Here is a 19450-nt window from a genome sequence, read left to right on the forward strand (position 1 = left end):
CGCGGCTCGCCCCCCCCTGCCGGCGCCGCGCCGCGCTGCCCGCCCTCCCGGCGGCCGGCGGGAACGCCCGCCTCCCCGCACCTCCCTGCGGCCGCTTCTCCCCACCGGCCGCTAGTCCCAGCCCCGCGCGGCGGAGGGACACAGGCCGCGCGCTGGCTGTTCGATATTTTTGGCGCGTAAAAGTTGGAGCAGGCTGTTTTGCCGGCACGGATTGGCCCGCCGGCGCGCGCCGACCCCGCCCCCTCCGCCGCTTCCCGCCGGCAGGAGGCGGAGCCGCCGCTTAAAGGGGCCGCTCTTCCCCGCGGCAGCGGTAGTGGCTTCTCGCCGTTCCGCACTCCGCCAGAGGGGTCCCCGGGTGAGAGGGCCCGCGCCGCCCAGCCCCCTGCCCGCCGCTCCGCCGGTGCCTGGGAGCGCCTGGTGCGAGCTGGGATGGCGGCCCCGCCGCGCGGCTGCGTTTCCTCGGGGAAGGCGTAGCCGGTGGCTCCCGCCGCTCCCCGCACTTCCTGTGCCGCCCTCACTCACCCCCCCTGCCGAGGCCGGCTATGGCGCGGCCGGCGGCCGCCTACGAAGCGGCGGTGCCGCCCCGCCCCGCCTGCGCCTACACCAGCTGCTACTGGTAAGGGCCGGCCGGTGGCCACAGCGCGGCGAGGGCGGGAGCCATGAGGTGGGAGCGCCACCGCCTCTGTAAGGCGGGAGCCGTGAGGCCGAACCCCTCGCTATGAGGCGGGAGTCGTGAGGCAGGAGCCCCCCGCTCCACCCCCGCATCGTGAGGCGGGAGTTGTGAGGAGAGGCATCCCCATCCCCCCCGTCCTCCGTGAGGGGGGTTCTCCCTGAGGCGGGAGTCGTGAGGCGCTGAAGCGGCGATAGTCGTGAGTGGGCAATGATGGCGCGTTGTTCCGGGCTGTGGCTGGTCTGGGAGGCTGATCTTAAACAGGTTCGTGCCCGGGAGAGCCTCAGGCCGCAAGTGGGGTCCGACCCGGGCCGCTTTCTGGCAGGCATTGCCTCTCGGCTGGCTTCTGGTCACTAGAAAGTAGTTGGAGAGGGGAAAAAAATAATCAATTCTTGTGTTTTACAGCGAAGAAAACGTTTGGAAACTTTGTGACTACATCAGGAGTCAGGATCAATACCCTTTAGAAGAATTTTATGCTGTTTTCATATCCAATGATAGGAGGATGGTGAGTCAGTGCAATGCGATCTGAATGCAGCTATGGAGGGATTCAGGCCTTCGGACTGCAGTCCAGCGTGGGTGAGATGTGGTCCCAAGCCTTTAGACTACGGCCTGGCATAGGTGAGATGTGGTCCCAGGCCTTTAGACTTTAGCTCAACGCATAAGGGAGACATGGGCCAAAATCCTCCTGTAGCTGCTTTGGCTGTGAGGCGTGCAGACCACACCATGTGAGATCTTTCAGTTATCTGGTGCGTTGAGGACCATGGGAAGAAGCATGATGTCCCTATGAGCTGTGGGGGACTTTTTCCCTGTAATCTGTCAGTTTAGGAGAATTGCTTATATGGTCCAGGCTAGAACCTCCAACTTCCATGCTCCTATAAGATAGAAACAAGGGAAAATCTTCTGACTGCAGCACAGATGTAAATTGATGAAATGCATAGGTTAACAAAGAACTAACCAATTAACCCAAAATTAATCTGTATTAATCTGAAAGGGTTTATTCACTTCAGATTTATTCATGTATAACTTTCAGATTCCACTGTGGAAGCAGAAATCAGGACGTGGAGATGAGCCTGTTGTCTGGGTAAGACATTCTATTCTCTCAGTAATTTCAAGTGTGTGCTTCTGCAGTTGATAGCTGCAGGATCAGACATGGGCGGTGTCAGCCACCTTCACTGTAACAAACTGTCACATCTGAACATAAAGAAACACTTGAGGCCCCATCTCCGGAAGTGTTCAAGGCCAGGCTGGATGAGGCTTTGAGCGACCTGGTCTAGTGGGAGGTGTCCCTGTCCACGGCAGGGGGTTGGAACTAGATGATCTTCAAGGTCCCTTCCAACCCAAACCATTCCATGATTCTATGATTCTGTAATTTTTTTACTGTGAGGGTGATGGAGCACTTGAGTAGGTTGTCCAGAGAGGCTGTGGCATCTCCATCCTTGGAGATACTCAAAAGCTGTCTGGACGTGGTCCCGGTCAGCTGGTTTTCTGTGTCCCTGCTTGAGCAGAGGGGTTGGACCAAAGGAGCTCCAGAGGTTCATTCTATCCCCAACCATTTTATAGTTCTGTATTAATATTTATTATTCTTTTACAACAGATTTATAAAGAGCCTAAACCTGGTGCTCCTTTTTTACCATTCATAGTAAATTAACAGCGAGACAGTCATTAACATCTACACGTGAAAAACCTTAACATTGGTAAGAGTATCTAACACGTTTGTGAAAATTACTCTCTGGATATTGTTGAGGCTACTGGCTTTGTAGAATTTAAAGCAGATGTCTGTACTTGTGAGAAGTAGATGGATGAAAATATCCACATAGGCCTGACAGAGGATAGAAAAATGCAAACAGTATACATATTCAGGTGTCAGCAATTAAACTTCATAACTGGAGCGATAAAACTGGAGCCATAAATGGTGGCTTTAGAGTGTCATATGATCAATTAATGTAATTCAGTAATTGCCACTACAGAATTCATTTCAAATATGTATCATTACAGAGTTCTTTCAGTTATCTGGCGTGGAAAAAAAGTCTTATTTCTTGGGGCAATTTCTGTTTCTGCAATTCTGCAAAATAATCTGCAAATTGCTGAGGTTCTGTGATTTCTGAATTGTTCGTTCCCTCCCAAAGTATTGGTGTATTTATAGTGCAAAAAAGTTCTAGTTTAAAAAGAGATCCAAGTGATCCGAAGATATCTAAAAAGAAATAGGAGAGTCAGGAAAGGCCACTGTTAGGATGTGGATTTCCTATAAAAATTCATGGATTGAAAGGTGTTTTAACTTTGTTTCAGTGGATCATAGGATACGTAAAGCTTGTAGTTCATTTTTCTTATACTCCGTAACAGATTCTTCTAAATATTGTTGCATACAGTTGTATGTGTATCTTGGTCTGGCAAAATAGCTTGCCAAAGATCTTTTCTATTCCAATCCCTTTGTGGTTTTGTTTGATGTTGAAAGTGTCAAAAGACAGTGGTTCAGACTCTTTTTGTCAGTGGATTTAATGTAAACTTTAGAAAGCTGTTAACAGCTACCTTCAGTTTAATTTTGGAAAGCAGCAGTGTACATGCCTGACACCTAATGTAAGTAACTGCAGTGTCTCCAAACCTCCACCACACCTGTGTTTCTTACAAGTTAAGGAATAAAATTGCACCTCATAACCCAAGTGTCAAGACAGAATAGTTAACTTGAAAAAGTGTGATATAGTAGCCACAGGCGTTTTTTCCCAGCTTCAAGAGCTACAGTAGGAATTTGTCTTACTCCTTCGATCCTCTTGATCTGAGTCGTTTGCTCCTTTTTCAGTTGAATGCTGTTTTTTCAGGTGCTTCTGTCAGCCAAACACTTGGCACTCAAATTCACAGACAGTGTTACTGCAACAGGTACAACATCTCTTACTAGAAGAGATCAATAGATAAGGTATTATATATTGTTGTGAGCTTTTATGTAGTACTGGGTCTATGACAAAAGTGCTTATCCCACTCAACTTTTGAGTTTTGGTGTGGAACATGAAAAAGATTGGCCATTTTCGTAGGAGTAGCGTACACTTTAGTTTAGCTGTCCAGGCTTACAACAAAGGAGGCTGCAAAGGAATGGGGAAGATAAAAGTTTCTTGAAAAGCATGATGGGTGAGACAGGTATTAGGAAATCTCTCTCCTGATGCCGGAAATGTTGCAGACTTAACACTTCAAGGGCAGAAAGCAAGATTTAAAGAAAGGTTCTATAGCTTCTGCTTCTAGGAGGCTTTCCCCTACTCCCTTCGCCAGTTGCTCATTAACAGGTGTTTAACTAAAGACAATTACGCTTCTTCCTAGGACTACCATGTTATTCTACTTCATGTTTCCAGTGGGGAGCAGAACTTCATTTATGATCTTGACACAGTGTTGCCATTTCCGTGTCCTTTTGACGTGTACAGCGTGGAGGCCTTTAGGTTGGATGACAGCCTTCGTCCAGAATTTCACAGGTGATAACACAAAATGTAAAGACCATGAATGTTCATGAAATCGAAGTTGAAGTTCTCTGTGTGGGTGCATAGTGACAGAAGTTATTTTGCTATACTCCAGTGAAATAAATGCACGGTGCTACTTTTCTAAAGCTCTTTACCTTAATCATCAAAAGCCCTTTTCTTTCCTACTGTAGTTTCTTGTTAACTTGTTAACATTGCTTGTTAACATTGCTTGGCACAATATTGCTGATTTATGTATTTAACGAAATTAATGCTCCTTGATGGGAGGAAAGGACCCGTGTTCCAAATGACTAATGCAGTATTGTATACATGCATCTCTTAATACAATTTTGCAGGAAAATCAGAATGATTCGAGCAGATTTGTACTTGAAGACGTTTGCTTCAGACAGATCTCATATGAAAGATGCAAATGGGAAGTGGCAGAAACCTCCTCCTTCATACCCTTGTATTGAAACTGCAGGTAAGCTGCCAGAGCTCCTTTTTCCTGCTTACAGTGTTGAATGACATAGTCCAAGATGCACACAAGAAATACATATGCTTCCATAATACGTGTCCAAAAGCACATCCAGCTAGCTTATTATTTCATCTGGGGAAAAAAATAGGGCTATGAAGCATTTGGCACTTCCTTTTCTGAACATGTAAAGTCTAGCGTGCCTCCTGGCATTTACCATTATCAAACATTAATTACTGATCTTCATAAACTGAGCAGAGAACGAGAGGTAAGTAATACTGTTCTCTCGTTACAGCAGGGAACTGAAGCAAAGAGGCCAAATAACTTGCTTAAGAGTTGCAAAGTGAATTTTAAACACACTGATTATACCACGCTTTAGCTGGCAGGTCCCATCCTGACAGAGCTGGTTATTTTGACAGGAGGAAATTTTCAGGCTCTGCTCAGCATGCTGGCTTTGCCTGCCTGAGATGTTTGAGGTTTCTCTGCCAGGTGAATGGACCTGAGGATACTTTAAGGCAAACTGGCAAGTCAGCATATTTTTCTCAAGCCCCTTAAGCCTCTTTTGAGTGATAGTCTAGGTAATAACCTCCAAGCCAAGCAGAAAGAGAAGTTAAGACTTGCCACCTCTGCTATCCTATAGAGCCACTTAAACCACTCTTATCACGCAGCACTTCAGCTTATTCTAATCATGTGTTTGGCAAGCTGGCTAACACTTGCCACATGTGTGTTTGTTCTCTCATTTTCTTCCCAGATAAAGAAAAATATGGTGAAGTTTTGTTTTGAAAGAGTTTTCACGTTACTACTCTGCATGTTTGGTTTTGTTGCTTTTTTTTAATAATGCATTACTGCTGTGTGTTTATGTTAGAGAAGGCAGTGTCATGTTTTGTGTTTAGGTCCATGTTGTGGTTTTAAGTTGCTGAGAAGTTAATTCTCAATCTTTGCTTTGGCTTCTGGGGAAGCTTGGTATTTCACACTAGAGTAAAAATGAATTATGAATGTGGGCAGGAGCACAGATATAGTCTTCATTGTGAAGCTTTAGGTGTTCTCTAGACAATCCAGGTTATGAAGCACCTTAAATTCTATGTCTTGGTCCTTATCTCCAGTAAAATTTTATACCAAGCAAGTGTAGCGAGTGGAGGATGCCTGAACTGCAATTCACGGATCACTGTTAGCTGGAGCCTCCTAAGTGCTGAGGACGTTTTGCCTGTGGAAACCTTATTGTTGTGATAGCTGAGAGCTAATAAAAGTGTAGGAATACAGATTAGGCCAGACCAGGAAGGTGAACAAATTCTACTCAAATCAAGAGAGTAGAAGACATTACTGGTGGATAGTAAGTTACAGAATGACTTGAACAGTTGCAGATGCGTATGTGTACCTCCAGCTGTAGTGAATAACTCCACAGCTGCAAACCCTGTAACTCTCTCCTTGTTTCTCTTGCTTAGCTAACCTTTACCTCACTGATAAGCAGCAGCCACGTGGTCTCAACCAACCTCTAGACTGTCTCTGTGATGTTGGTAGATAGTGGAAGATACATAGATCTTCACTCCTCTTATGCTTTATTTCATTACTCTGTACCTTGCCATGCTGAAAGGAACATCCATGTGTCATTCAGTCCAACACCTTCTCAAAACAGGGGTTCCTTAGGGATCTGTTCAGTCTAGTCTTGAACACCTCCAGGGGTGGAGATGCTGCTACCTTTCTGGGCAATCTGTTCCAATATTTGACCCAGTCATGGTAAAAAATAAAAAAAAATAAAAAAAATCCCTAGTATGTAATCAGAATTTCCCATGTGCCAACTTGCCTTTTTTTTTTTTGCTTCTTGTCCTGTAGCCAGACTCCTCCAAGAAGGCTCTGGCTCCATCTTCTTTGTGTCATCTGATCAGGTAGATGTAGACAGCAGTAAGGTCTCCCCTTTGTCTTCCCTGTTTAAGACTGAACAGGCCCAGTTCTCTCAGCTTATCCTTGAATATCATGTTCTCCTACCCCAAACAACTTGATGTTCTTCTTGTGGGCTCACTCCAGTACCTCAGTGTTTTGGGGTTTTTTGTGTACTGAGGGGTCCCAAACTGGACACAGTATTCCAGCTCTGCAATGATGTGCTCTGGTATCTTGGTCAGTTGGCTGAAAGGAACTGGTTACCCTGCACCCACTGAAGGTGTAAGGGCATTCATTAGATAGCTTCAAGATCTGGGTCAGAACAGGAATAGATTGTATAAGATCTACGATGTCTAGTTCAAGTTGTCTTTCATTGAGTACCAGTTTCTCCAGCTTTTATTTTTGTCTTTCCTGTATTCGCTTGACGTATCTTAATGATGCGTGCTTCGACGTACACGATGTTGTAAGTCCATGAGGAGTCTGGGTTTAACTGTTGTGGAACAAGCATGTGCTTTAACTTTTAGCTGAATCTAATCTGCACTTCAGTGATGCGGTTCTGTAAATGAGCACATGTCCTGCAGGCCAACATACAGGTTTAGAAAACATTGCTGTCAACAAGTGGAATAGGTAATTCTCTTCCTTTAGGCACTAGTAATGTCTCAGCACAGTTTTATCAGGCATAAATGTGCCTTATTTTAAACTTGATGGAAGACTGGGTGGCAGACCTTTTGTTATCATAAAAGAGCCTGGGGTATTAATGTTCATGTCCATGCCAAATTCCATTGCAGATAACTCTTTTCTCCCTGTTGTTTTACGTAGATAGAGTACTCTGCTTTCTGTGTTAATTTGTGTTTGTAGAAGATTAAATTGCTTACATATTTCATGTTAGAGGTGACTGCAATTTAATGGCTGACAGAATCGACCACATATTGTTTTAGTATCAATTTATTTGTGAGGGACATTCAGATCAGAGTATTGTTATTTGCTGTAATTTAGAGTAGCCAAATTCCTAAGCTCTTGAGAAGATGATTTCAAAAGCATACAAGGCTTTTATATTCCTTCTGTTTGCTATATGTTGTCTTTGATGTTAAATGAATGTTTGAAGACTGAAAAAATACAATAAAAATGTATCAGTCTTTTTTTTTTTTTAATTTATGAGCATTATGGTATTTAAAGGTAATCAGCACTCTGGTACTATTGTGTTGATAGAATTTGCTGTGCATTAAAGCATATTAGTTACATATATATACACTGCTCTTCTTAGCCCACTTGGTTTTAAAGCTTTTAGTAAACTTAAAAAGACAAGAATGTTTGCTCTCGGTACTAAAATATTGTCTCTTCCAGAGCAGAGCAGCTGTTAAGCCTGAATATAGCACTGTGGAAAAGGAAATTTTGTAGTATCTAAGTCAGATGTAAGTTAAACAGGACCATCAGTAGGATAATGTAATTACCCGTTGTGGAGCTAGGACAGGATACTGGGACCAGTGGTCCTTTTTTATGAAGTATACTAGGAAATGCTTAATGGCCATGAAGTTCCTTTTGAAATTGAATTAAGGAATCTCTATCGGTAACCAGTTTAGCATTTTTTTCCTACTACTAACTCAGAAGGAATGACTGTTAAACTGTATTTGTGCTGCTGATGGGGTTGCAAAATAAACCTTCTAAAATAAGCTTATCTTGAGTCATAAATTCCATTCCATGCTTAAAAAGAATTGAAGCTGGAAGTAGGTGATTACTTTTTTTAAAGAACTTTATCTTTTTTTTTTTTTAAAAAAACAAACAAACAAACAACCCCAAACCAACCAACTGAACAAAAAAACCCTCAAACTCTCAGTATCTCATCAGAACTCACATGCTAAGCATTAGCCTTTTGCAGCTGGCTCTGCTCTTGCCCTTTCCCAGAGCTAAGTCTCTGTGTTTCTTATTGGCATTGCTCTGGCCTCTGTTGTGCTCTGCTGCCGTGGATGCCAGGAGGAGCTGGCAAAACTAACTGGGGACGTGGTGCTTTCCCACCCAGACCTATCCTTGAAGCAGCTCTGCTGGAACACGCAGGCCTGAGCTGCAGCAGATTGCCCTGCACCCACCTGGTTGCCTCCAGTTGAAAGAAAATGGAGGCAAGTCTGGTATATTGTTCAAATAATAAAAATTAAGATGTGACTTGGTGCACAGATTCGTCATTCTAGGGCTGGTGAGCCCAGCCTGGGGTTTTCTTTTAAGTCTTCTTTCCACAAACTAATGAGGCCTGATTCTGCTTAGTTTATGAGTCCTTATGAGATGAGCCCTCCTTACGGCAACCCTGTGTAAAATACAACTTGCACAGTGCATTTCAAAATTACTCAAAACAGATGGTCTTATGGCTTATATACCACTGTTAGCATCAGCTCTAACGCTGAGAAGCAGGGGTTTGAGTTTCAGTTCTCCCTAGCTGTTTGGTAGCATGCTGGCAGGATTGATTTGTAAAGGCTTTTTGTTCTTTTATTATTAGTAAAATCCTTGGTAGTCATAAATGATGGGCTTTTATTTGTTTTTTTGTTTGTTTTGAAGAGCATGAGTAGGACAGCTGAGAAATTCTGGAGGCACTGTGTATGACACATCTATGTAACAGGCCAGCTGCTAGACAGGGGTCAGGCAGATGTCTGCAGTGTTTCTTTCTGTATCTCCTCTCTGAGGTGGTAGTAGGATCCTAGTGAAAGCAAAAAGGAAAGCATTGATACGGATATAAGTAGCTTATGCATTTCTTGGGAGCCTTCTGCTCCTCTTGTTTGAGAATAAAACTCCAGTTTATCAAGTTAGGTCCTTACTTCATGAGCTTTTGTGGAAGTAAAGAATCAATTCAGGATAGAGGCCATAAAGGTACAACTAAGGATAGAAATATGTAAATTCCGTGAGTGGCTTACTGAAATGACATCACTTTCTGTGAAAGATAATTTCAAGGTAATGAGCTTTGTTTTACACTGAGATGGACCAGGACGGTTTGCACAGTCAGTTGTGTCTCAGCTGTGGGGACAGCACCCTCCAGCGGAGTGTGGTAACAGCCTTTCCGACTCTGCCTGCAAAAACCACTTCTCTCCCTGCCCAGGCAAGGGAGGGGGATCTGAAGAGAACTCTGCGTAGACACCTGCGCAAGGCTGTGAAGAGCCCAACTTTCTAAGTATTTTAGGTTCCCCCAGTGTTAGGCAGCAGCAGAGCTGATCTTGGAGGCTTTGTTTCAGACTTGCTCACTTCCAGCAGCCGCTCGGCAGCTGTCATTATGCAGAGGCCCATGAGCTGAGCCGAGGCTTGGGTGAAACATTGCTTTATAACTACTGTTGTCAGAAGCCAAAACTATCATGGCTAACAATGCCATCTGATAGTGCATGGCCTTTTATTTCGTCCCTGCTTGGGGCAAAAGTGTCAGACTTGATTAAAAAAATAAAGTTATGCGAGAATCCCAGAATGTGCCAGCTAGGTCTCCTGCACAGTGTGTGTGTGTTACAAAGGGGGTTTGGTCAAAGAGAAAGATTTGCTCTGAGCATGCACCGATGCAAGCTAGTATAATAGCCATAGCACCTGAGGAGGACTGCAAGTGTGATGTAAATCTTAAAAAAACAGAACAAAAAAAAACCCTCTGCTGCTCTTGACCTTGTATAAATGTTATGTAAAGTATGTTCCTCCTTGCTTTTGCAGAGAATTCCCCATAGAATTCTCATGGAAAAACTGGCTGCTCATGGCCTGGATGAGCATGCGATCTGCCGAATCAAGCACTGGCTGGATGGACAGTCCCAAAGAGTGGTGGTCAATGGAGTTAAATCCAGCTGGTGGCCAGTCACAAGTGGTGTTCCTCAGGGCTCAGTGTTGGGACCATTTCTGTTTAACGTCTTTATTGATGATCTTGATAAGGACATAGAGTGTATCATCAGTAAGTTTGCAGATGACACCAACTTAAGCAGGAGTGTTGATCTGCATGAGGATAGGGAGGCTCTACAGAGAGACTTGGATAGATTGGACCGATGGGCCAATGCTAACGGTATGAGCTTCAACAAGGCCAAGTGCCGGGTCCTGCACTTGGGCCACAACAACCCCATGCATCGCTCCAGGCTTGGGGAAGTGTGGCTGGAGAGCTGCCCGGCAGAAAAGGACCTGGGGGTTCTAATGGACAAGCGGCTGAACATGAGCCAGCAGTGTGCCCAGGTGGCCAAGAAAGCCAATGCCATCCTGGCTTGTATTAGAAATAGTGTGACCAGCAGGAGGAGGGAGGTGATTGTCCCCCTGTACTCAGCACTGGTGAGGCCACACCTTGAGTATTGTGTCCAGTTCTGGGCACCTCAATAAGAGAGAGTGATCAAGGTACTGGAGCAAGTGCAGAGGAGGGCAACAAAGCTGGTGAAGGGCCTGGAGAATAAATCTTATGAGGAGCGATTGAAGGAGCTGGGACTGTTTAGTTTGAGGAAGAGGAGGCTGAGGGGAGACCTCATCGCTCTCTACAACTACTTGAAAGGACACTGTAGGGAGGTTGGTGCTGGTCTCTTCTCACAGGTAATTAGTGATAGAACAAGAGGGAATGGGTTCAAGCTGCAACAGGGTAGGTTTAGACTGGACATTAGGAAAAAATTTTTCACAGAAAGAGTGGTCAGACACTGGGATAGGCTGCCCAGGGAGGTGGTGGAGTCACCATCCCTGGATGTGTTTAAGACTCGTTCAGATGTGGTGTTAGGGGATATGGTGTAGGGGAGAACTTTGTAGAGTGGGGTTGATGGTTGGACTTGATGATCCCAAGTGCCTTTTCCATCCTAAATGATTCTATGATTATATTCTATGAAATCCTCTTGGTGTGTCAACTGTAGCATCCATGTGTCTCTCTTGTAAATTTTGATGTTTGTCATTTCATTTGCTTTGGGAAGAGGACTTTGTGGTGTTCTCATGCATTTTTGCTGCGCTGTGCCTAAAGCTGTAAGGTCTAACATAACGTGCATAGTGTTCAGAGATACAGCACATGAGTAAGAAGAGCAACATAGAGAGGTTGTTACCACCTGAATTCAATAAAATGGGAGCGGACTCGCTGTGTTTTCCTATGGATAGAATCACAGAATGGTTTGGGTTGGAAAAAATACCCTAAAGATCATCTAGTTCCAATCCCCCTGCTCTGGACACCTCCCACTAGATCAAGTTGCTCAAAGCCCCATCCAACCTGATCCTGAACACTTCCAGAGATGGGGCATCCACAATGTCTCTAGGCAACCTGTGCCAGTGTCTCACCACCCTCATGGTAAAGAGTTTCTTCCTAATATCTAATCTAAATCTCCCCTCTTTCAGTTTAAAACCATGACCCCTTGTCTTATCACTACACTCCCTGATAAAAAGTCCCTCCCATCTTTCCTGTAGGTCCCCTTTAAGTACTGAAAGGCCACATAAGGTCTCCCTGGTGCCTTCTCCAGGCTGAGCAACGCCAACTCTCTCAGCCGGTCTTCATAGGAGAGGTGCTCCAGCCCTTTGATCACTTTTGTGGCCCTCCTCTGGACCTGCTCCAACAGGTCCATGTCCCCCTCATGTTGGGGGGCCCCAGAGCTGGACACAGTATTCCAGGTGGGGTCTTATTGGAGCAAAGTAGAGGGGTAGAATCACCTCCCTCCACCTGCTGGCCACGCTTCTTTTGGTGCAGCCCGGGATATGGTTGGCCTTCTGGGCTGCAAGTGTACATTCCCAAGTCATGTTGAGCTTCTCATCCACCAGCACCCCCAAGTCCTTGGCAGGGCTGTTCTCGATTCATTCTCTGCCCAGGCTGTATTTGTGCTTGGGATTACTGTGACCCCGGTGCAGGACCTTGCATTTGGCCTTGTTGAACTTCATGAAGTTGGCATGAGTCCACCTCTCAAGCCTGTACAGGTCCCTCTGGATGTCATCCCTTCCCTCCAGCATGTCAAGTGCACCACACAGCTTGGTGGTGTTGTCAGACTTCTTGAGAGTGCACTTGATCCCACTGTCCATGTTGCCAACAAAGATGTTAAACAGCACCAGTCACAATACTGACCCCTGAGGAATTGCCTTCTGTGACTTGGGCGGCATGGCTAGCACGCTCACCGGTGAAGACTGAGGCAAAAAAGTCATTGAGTACCTCAGTCTTCTCCATATCCTGGGTAAACAGGTCTCCTGTTTCCTTCTGGAAAGGGCCCACATTTTCCCTGGTGTTCCTTTTATCACTGATGTACCTGTAGAAGCTTTTCTTGTTGCCCTTGATGACCCTGTCCAGATTTAATTCTGTCAGGGCTTTAGCTTTTCTAACCTGATCCCTGGCTGCTCAGACCATTTCTCTATATTCCTCCTCTCATTGCTTCTACCCTCCGTAGGCTTCCTTTTGCCATTTGAGTTTGTCCAGGAGCTCCTTGTTCATCCACACAGGCCTCCTGGCGCTTTTGCCTGACTTCCTCTTTGTTGGGATGCATCACTCCTGAGCTTGGAGGAGGTGATTCTTGAATATTAACCAGCTTCCCTCCAGGGCTTTATCCCATGGTACTCTGCCAGGCAGATCCCTGAAAGGGCCAAAGCCTGCTCTCCTGAAGTCCAGGGTAGTCAGCTTGCCGTGCACCCTCCTCACTGCCCTAAGGATCTTGAACTCCACCATTTCATGGTCACTGCAGCCAAGGCTACTCTTGAGCTTCGTGTTCCCCACCAGCCCTTCCTTGTTGGTGAGAACAAGGTCCAGCATGGCGCTTCTCTTCGTTGGCTCTTCTGTCACTTGGAGAAGGAAGGTGTCATTGATGCATTCCAGGAACTTCCTGGATTGCTTATGCCCTGCTCTGTTGTTCCTCCAACAGATATCGGGGTGGTTGAAGTCCCCAGTGAGGACCAGGGCTTGTGAACGTGAGGTTGCTCCTGTCTGTCTATAGAGGGCCTCATCTGCTCAGTCTTCCTGGTTGGGTGACCTGTAGCAGACCCCCACTGTCCCTGCCCTCCCTTTAATCCTGACCCATAAGCTCTGGTCGGCTCCTCATCCATCCCCAGGTGGAGCTCCATGCACTCCATCTGGTCACTGACATAGAGGGTGACACCACCTCCTTGTCTCCCCTGCCTGTCCTTCCTGAAGAGCCTGTATCCTTCCATTCCAACACTCCAGTCATCCCGCCATATCTCCATGATGCCAATAAGATCATAGCCCTGACTACATGATCTGAAAGGTCCCTTCCAACCTAGGCAATTGGATGATTCTGTGAAGGTATGTGCACGTCTTTAACTCCTCTTCCTCTCATACTGCTCCAGTGCCATCTAGTGACCGGTTCTTAGACCATCCACTCTTCACTTCCGTTCTTGTTTGCTTTGTTAAAACATTTTTTCCTTTCATTAAACTTCTCTGACTGACTGTGCTATGCTGGCAAACAGGCTTACCAGTCTACCAGCAAGCAAGAGCTGTTATCTGCTACTAATTGTTCTTGAGCTACAACGGCAAATTTCTTGGCTTGTGTTATTTTAAATTCCCCCATAGTCGGGCAGAAATGGGCCCTGTTCTGACAGACTCACTTCAGCAGCAGGAAGATGCTTGGCTGGACATAAGGATTTTCAACGTGTGAAGTCCAAACAGGTGAACAAGAAAAGAATTAGGGGCCAGATCTCGGAAGTGGTGGGAGCTGGGATTAGGCAAATCACAAAGCTGTGCCGTAGCGTAGATGTGGTGCAAACAGACGGCTTTGGGAGCTGGATTATGGCTGGCACTGCTGGGTCTGGGATTCCCGAACATCATCTTCCCTTCCTCGCTTACGCTGTCCATAATGGTAAGCCTAATTACACAAGCTTTTTGCAGCTGAAGCAAATTCCATCCTATGGATTTTATAATCCATTCATTAGAGCCTACTCTTGTTTGGTTCTTAATCCTTAAATGCGCACATGAATCATCCATGTTAAAATAAATACTTAAATACAGCAGGAAAGCTGTAACAGTAAATCCAGTGGCTCTCACGCTCTGTTCTTTAAACTCATTCTCTTCCAGTTTTCTTTTAATGGGCATTTAAAAAGATTATTTGCGCAGATTGCCAGTGAGAGCATAAAACAACAAGCCCACGGATGTTTGTAGTCAGAGCTGAATAGGCTGAGGAATTGGAAACCCCTGATCAGCGTGGCTCTGAGTCAGCAAAGCTTGTGCTGGGCCAGCTCCAGAGAGAGGATGGACTGAGGCACCTAAACCCAAACCTGCACACCAGCACTTCCCACTGAGCTCTCCGGGACCCCCACACGGGACAGAATGGTGTGGTTTCTTCCTCTCCTGTGGGGGTCAGAGCAGATCAAACTCCTGGCAAATAGCAGTTATGGTTACTTTTCTCTTGAAACTAGGGCAGTTAACTTTTTCTCCCTCTGACTTCATTCAGTGGTTCAGGATTCAAAAAAAAAAGTGTTTGCCCCTGGCCTGGGTTTGTGTCCTTTTTCACCTGAGCATCCCTCTAGGCTACGGGCTGGGTTACCTCAGACACTTCCTCTGGTCTCCACATTCTAGCCTTGCAAGTGGGCTGGTGCACAGCAAGGACAAAGTTCAGGGCTGGAGGGAAAGGAAACGCAGAGCAAATAACTGTAGTCTGGGGAGTAACAAACTGTTGGTTTGCCAAGGGGCTGATCGCTTCTGAGAGACACTGAGCAACTTCCAGTTCTGACTGCTGCTCTCATCCGGTTCCTCTGTAGTCAGTCAAAAGCTGACTCAGTTGACTTTGGTTCAGAACTTAGTGGGGGAATAAGATCTCCCCTGCCTTTGAGTGATCAGGTTTGTGTGACCGCAGGAGGACTACAAGCTCCTGTTGCGTTGCAGTTCCCTGTGTTGGTTGTTATTTGTGCTCCAGTTCTCTGGCACTACTCGACCCTTCGAGGCTGCCGTTGTAGGGAGAAATTTTACTATTTCCTACGCGTATTGGTTTCTAATGGCTAAGGATGGTTACTGATCCAGTAATGTGATTATTGCTGCGCGCAGGGAGAGGAATCAGGGGCAAAAGCAACCTTTCAGAGACTGGAAATAGATGTTTTTGTCGCACCATACAATTTGCAGAATCTTGCCGGACGGCTGCTCGGCAAGTGTGCTAGGAACTCATCGCTATTTTGAACTGAACTATCAAAGAGGGGTTTTTGGGCATTTTCTTGATAAATGTATACCCATGTTACAGAAGCTGCATCAGGAACTTAAATATTTCCCTTTTCTGGTCCTTTTTTAGATTCCAAGATGAACTTGGATGATTTCATCAGTATGAATCCCAAAGTGGGATGGGGCTCAGTGTTTCCCCTTCCGGACTTTGTGCATCGATTTGGCAGCCAGACCGATTACAGCTACTCCTTGGAAGGACAGTGAAGTGAACAAAGTTCTCCCTGCTTCTGTTTTGAGTGGGTGTGTTTTGTTTTGCTGCTCTTACGTTGTATTTATGGTTTACATTTCTTTAGATGGAATAAGTACTTGGGCAAATAGAATACCCAACCAGAAATATCATGAACTGAATAAAAACTTTTATTTTGATTAGGTAAGAATGAACTTGGGTTTTAATATGTCAAATGCAAGGCAGACGTCCCACCATAAGCGTATTACTTTTCCATCTACTGTGCCCAAATTGAAAAGAGCATTTACATGCTGTAAGAAAAGCTTTTGGAAAAATGTAGTGTAGTTTTTGTTATGATTTCTATCACTTACATAAACAGACAGTGCATCTCAGTTTAGTCACTAACTTTATCAATTACGCTTATTTAGCAGAAGCCTGAAGGCCAGGCCCACAAAGGGAGCACAGATTTATTAGTACAATCTTGAACTCCCAAGCACTATATAAAACCAGGTAAGTATCTAGGTTTCTGTGTTCTATGAGGGGAGAATTAAACGCCTGCCACTTCCGTTAAACTGTTCTAGAGCTGACGGTTGCTGGAAGATGCAGTTGCTTTTCCTTCTTGCGCTGGCTGCACGTTCTCGCCTGCCCCCGTGGGCTTGCACTTAGCATTTTTCTGGCCCTGTGGTAATCCAGGGTAGGAAGCTAAACCGACAGAAAGCAAAGGGGGTTTTTTTTCTGCCTCTTAGCTCCTTGAACTGGCTTGCCACGAGGTCAGACAGCTGCTCTTGCTGGTATAAGGAAATCAGCAGGAACATATGGTTGGGGGGAAGGGAATGAGAAAGCCTCCCCCATACAGGGTCGCTTGCTGCTGAATTTCCTCAGGGGTGACATCAGGCTGCATCCTTGCAGGGGAACCCAGGAAAGCCCTCGCGTTGATTGGGGGTTTGGAGCAAAGTCTCCCAACGTCCTAGAAGAGTGCCCTAAACGTGGGATTACAGAAAATGGCTAAGATGGGGTATTTAATTTAAGGTTTTGACCTGTTCTACTTTACATACTAGCGTATCATAGAATCACAGGCTGGTAGAATAATTCAGGTTAGGAGGGTCAGGCGGTCTCTAGTCCAATCTCCTGTTAAATCAGGTCAGACCAGGCTGCTCAGGGCTTTATCCAGTCACGCCTTGGAAACCTACTGGGACTGACAATACACAATACACAACACTACAATAAACATTTGCGATGGACTTCAGTCTTGTTGAAGGGAAGCACAGTAACAGTTTTAAGTATTAAGGGATCATTTTATTTGTAAGTACAGAAAAATACAAACACTTCAAAGATATTTATATGTATATTACTGTTATATAGGTGTATTGTTATAGACATATTCTATTACCGTATCTCCTGTTCAGTTCCAGAGAATTTACGCATGTTAACAGCAGAGACAGACTGTTGAATGACTGTGGGATTGATTCACTTCATCCAGACGTCTCTTTTTCTGTGTCATAAGGGCTGGCTGAGTGTAGAAACTTACCCTCGGTGTTGCCAGATGCAGCACAGCTGGTTTGCTGTGCAGATGGGCTGCTACCACGCGGATTCCTTGGGTGCCAGCATGGAGTACGGATAGGAGGCCAGCTGTCAGGGCACTCATCTGTGGAGTGGGAGAGTTGATGTGTAGTTTCTGTCTCTGTGAACCAGCTTCACCAGAAGTGATTGAGATGATGGAACTCGGGATTCCTGATAATTTGGTGCTCAGAGCTCTCCCGAGAGGGGGCAGCTCTGGATTTAACCAGGTACACCTTGTAGAAGGCCTGATTTGTTGGTGTTTGGATGACATGGCAGCTTTTTCTGCATGGCACTGATGTGGCAGGCGTCCTTTGAGTGAGTGAAGACGTTACTATTTTTGAGTGATGTGAAATCTGGATGTGAATGTGCTCGGCAGAAGAAATTTGCCTGCTCATCCCCGTATAGATGCTAACCCAGTGCCCAGGGCACTGCGTGCACTGCCCAGGTAGGACAAAGGCAGATCCCGGAATTTAAAGATCCACGTTTTAGATGGATAGGTTTTGTTAAACACTTTTTATCCTTCAAGTATGTGACTGAATCTCCTATGCGCAGAGTTTCTGTGCATTGCTCAACAGACCCTTTAAGTTGTTACAGAACATTAGGTTCTCATCCCTCTGTACTTGAGTATGTCATTTGATTTAAATACTGAGCTGCCATCCTCAGCTGGTTTCCGGTGATGAAATCCATGACACACTCCCTTTAGTGAGGCTCAGACACGAGAATTTGCCTGGTTTAATCTAGTTTCAGGATTGAGGCTGTTTGTTAAGAACAGTCACAACCATTATTGAGAATATACAAGTTTTTTTAAAAAAATCAACGTGAAGAGACAGTCCTTTTTCTCTCTAATCATTCTGAACAGATGCTTAATTTTACATGTAGCAGGCTGGGTGTGTGTAATGATAGCTTTTCTATAATTAACAATCTTTTTGTAGCTCTTGTAAAAAGTTGTTATTCCAGAGGGATAGGTAAAAGCCAGAGAACGATTTCATTCAGTGCTGAGAGTGTTGATATTGTGGTGGTCTCTGTAGCCTACGAGCCTGGTGGCATTTCGTCACCATTTCGGAAGGTGTGCTATCAGAAAGCCAGGACTCAGGAATACACCAAGTGCTCATTTAGGGCCCCAAGTACAAAGAGGAGCTACTTCCTTTACCATAATTAGCAGAGACCAGACATTTTTCTAATGCTGTTTAGCCCTGGTGTGCCATCAGAGGGACTAAGTGAATTCCCTCCCGTCTTTGCTCCTTTCTCTTTCCAGTTAACCCGTGTCCTGACTGTTTTGGGGAACTTGCTGTGTTTAACCTTTCTGCTGTCACCTCAGACTGGCGCGTGAGGTGGCCCCGCCAGCGTGGTTTACTCACTGAGCGCCACAATAAGTCGCAGGCAGAAAAGCAAAGTTTGTTGAGAGCCACTTTGCCAAGAAGCAGCGCGTGTCAGAAGTACAAGCAAAGAACTGCGACTGGAAAGCCGATGGCGAGGAGGCAACGTCCTGCTAGACATCACCAATTATCAGCTCTCTGATCACTGATGCATTTAAACACCTAAGATTCAAGCGGCTTTATACCATGGGCATACATATGTATGGGGTACACCATACAGCAGAGCACGACTCGGTCCTCAGGTACAGCTCCAGGCTGGCCAGTACGGCCACCTAGCCAAAGTGGTGCTCTAGGGAGAGCCTCACTCCTTGATGCCAGGGAGCTGGGCTCGTGCTGCCATGAGATAGGAAATAATAGGAGAGCTTTGACATTACTGCAGGCCTGATGCGCTGGGGTGCACTGGCACAGCGGGATCAGCATGTCCTCACTGGTACTCTGTGCTCTCCAAAGCCCTTGAGACTTTTAATCTTCCCTGTGTCCAGATGATGCCCTGCTGTGTTCAGCACAAAGATGCGCTGTTTATTTGCACTATCAGTACGATTATTTCTTAGTGCAGCTTAGCTTTCCATTCCCTTTCAGCCTTCTTTACCCTGCCCCTTCCAACAGCGAAGCCCTTCTGCTGTCCAGTTGTTATTACAGCATTTATGTGTTGAGCGCCCTTGTGCGGTGGCGTTTTGGACTAGGTCACCCTTGAGTCAGGCATTGAACAAAGCGAGGAGAAACTCCCCTGCCCTCAGGTCAGTTACTCACAATCCCATGGTCTCCCAGCTTCTGTATTCTGTTGGTCACTGGAAATTCTCCAACGC

At 45.7% G+C, this 19450-nt stretch overlaps 1 protein-coding gene across 5 annotated transcripts; it reads left to right on the forward strand.

The window, feature by feature from the left end:
- The first annotated feature begins 31 nt into the window (after window positions 1-31).
- NTAQ1 (N-terminal glutamine amidase 1) lies at window positions 32-17130 on the forward strand. Of its 5 annotated transcripts, XM_063327492.1 has the most exons (7): window positions 32-616; window positions 1076-1175; window positions 1701-1751; window positions 3974-4122; window positions 4461-4585; window positions 15613-15782; window positions 17115-17130. In XM_063327492.1, exons 1-6 carry the CDS (start codon window positions 543-545, stop codon window positions 15744-15746), a joined length of 633 nt encoding a protein of 210 aa, XP_063183562.1. In that variant the 5' UTR covers window positions 32-542; the 3' UTR covers window positions 15747-15782; window positions 17115-17130. The 5 variants fall into 5 exon arrangements, with proteins under 5 accessions (XP_063183562.1, XP_063183561.1, XP_063183564.1 ...); XM_063327491.1 differs by lacking the exon at window positions 17115-17130 and having other exon boundaries at window positions 15613-15911; XM_063327494.1 differs by lacking the exon at window positions 17115-17130 and having other exon boundaries at window positions 593-616; window positions 1076-1246; window positions 15613-15911.
- Window positions 17131-19450: the final 2320 nt, after the last annotated feature.

This window comes from Chroicocephalus ridibundus, chromosome 2 (genome assembly GCF_963924245.1).
Source record: "Chroicocephalus ridibundus chromosome 2, bChrRid1.1, whole genome shotgun sequence".
In the NCBI taxonomy this organism is placed as follows: domain Eukaryota; kingdom Metazoa; phylum Chordata; class Aves; order Charadriiformes; family Laridae; genus Chroicocephalus; species Chroicocephalus ridibundus.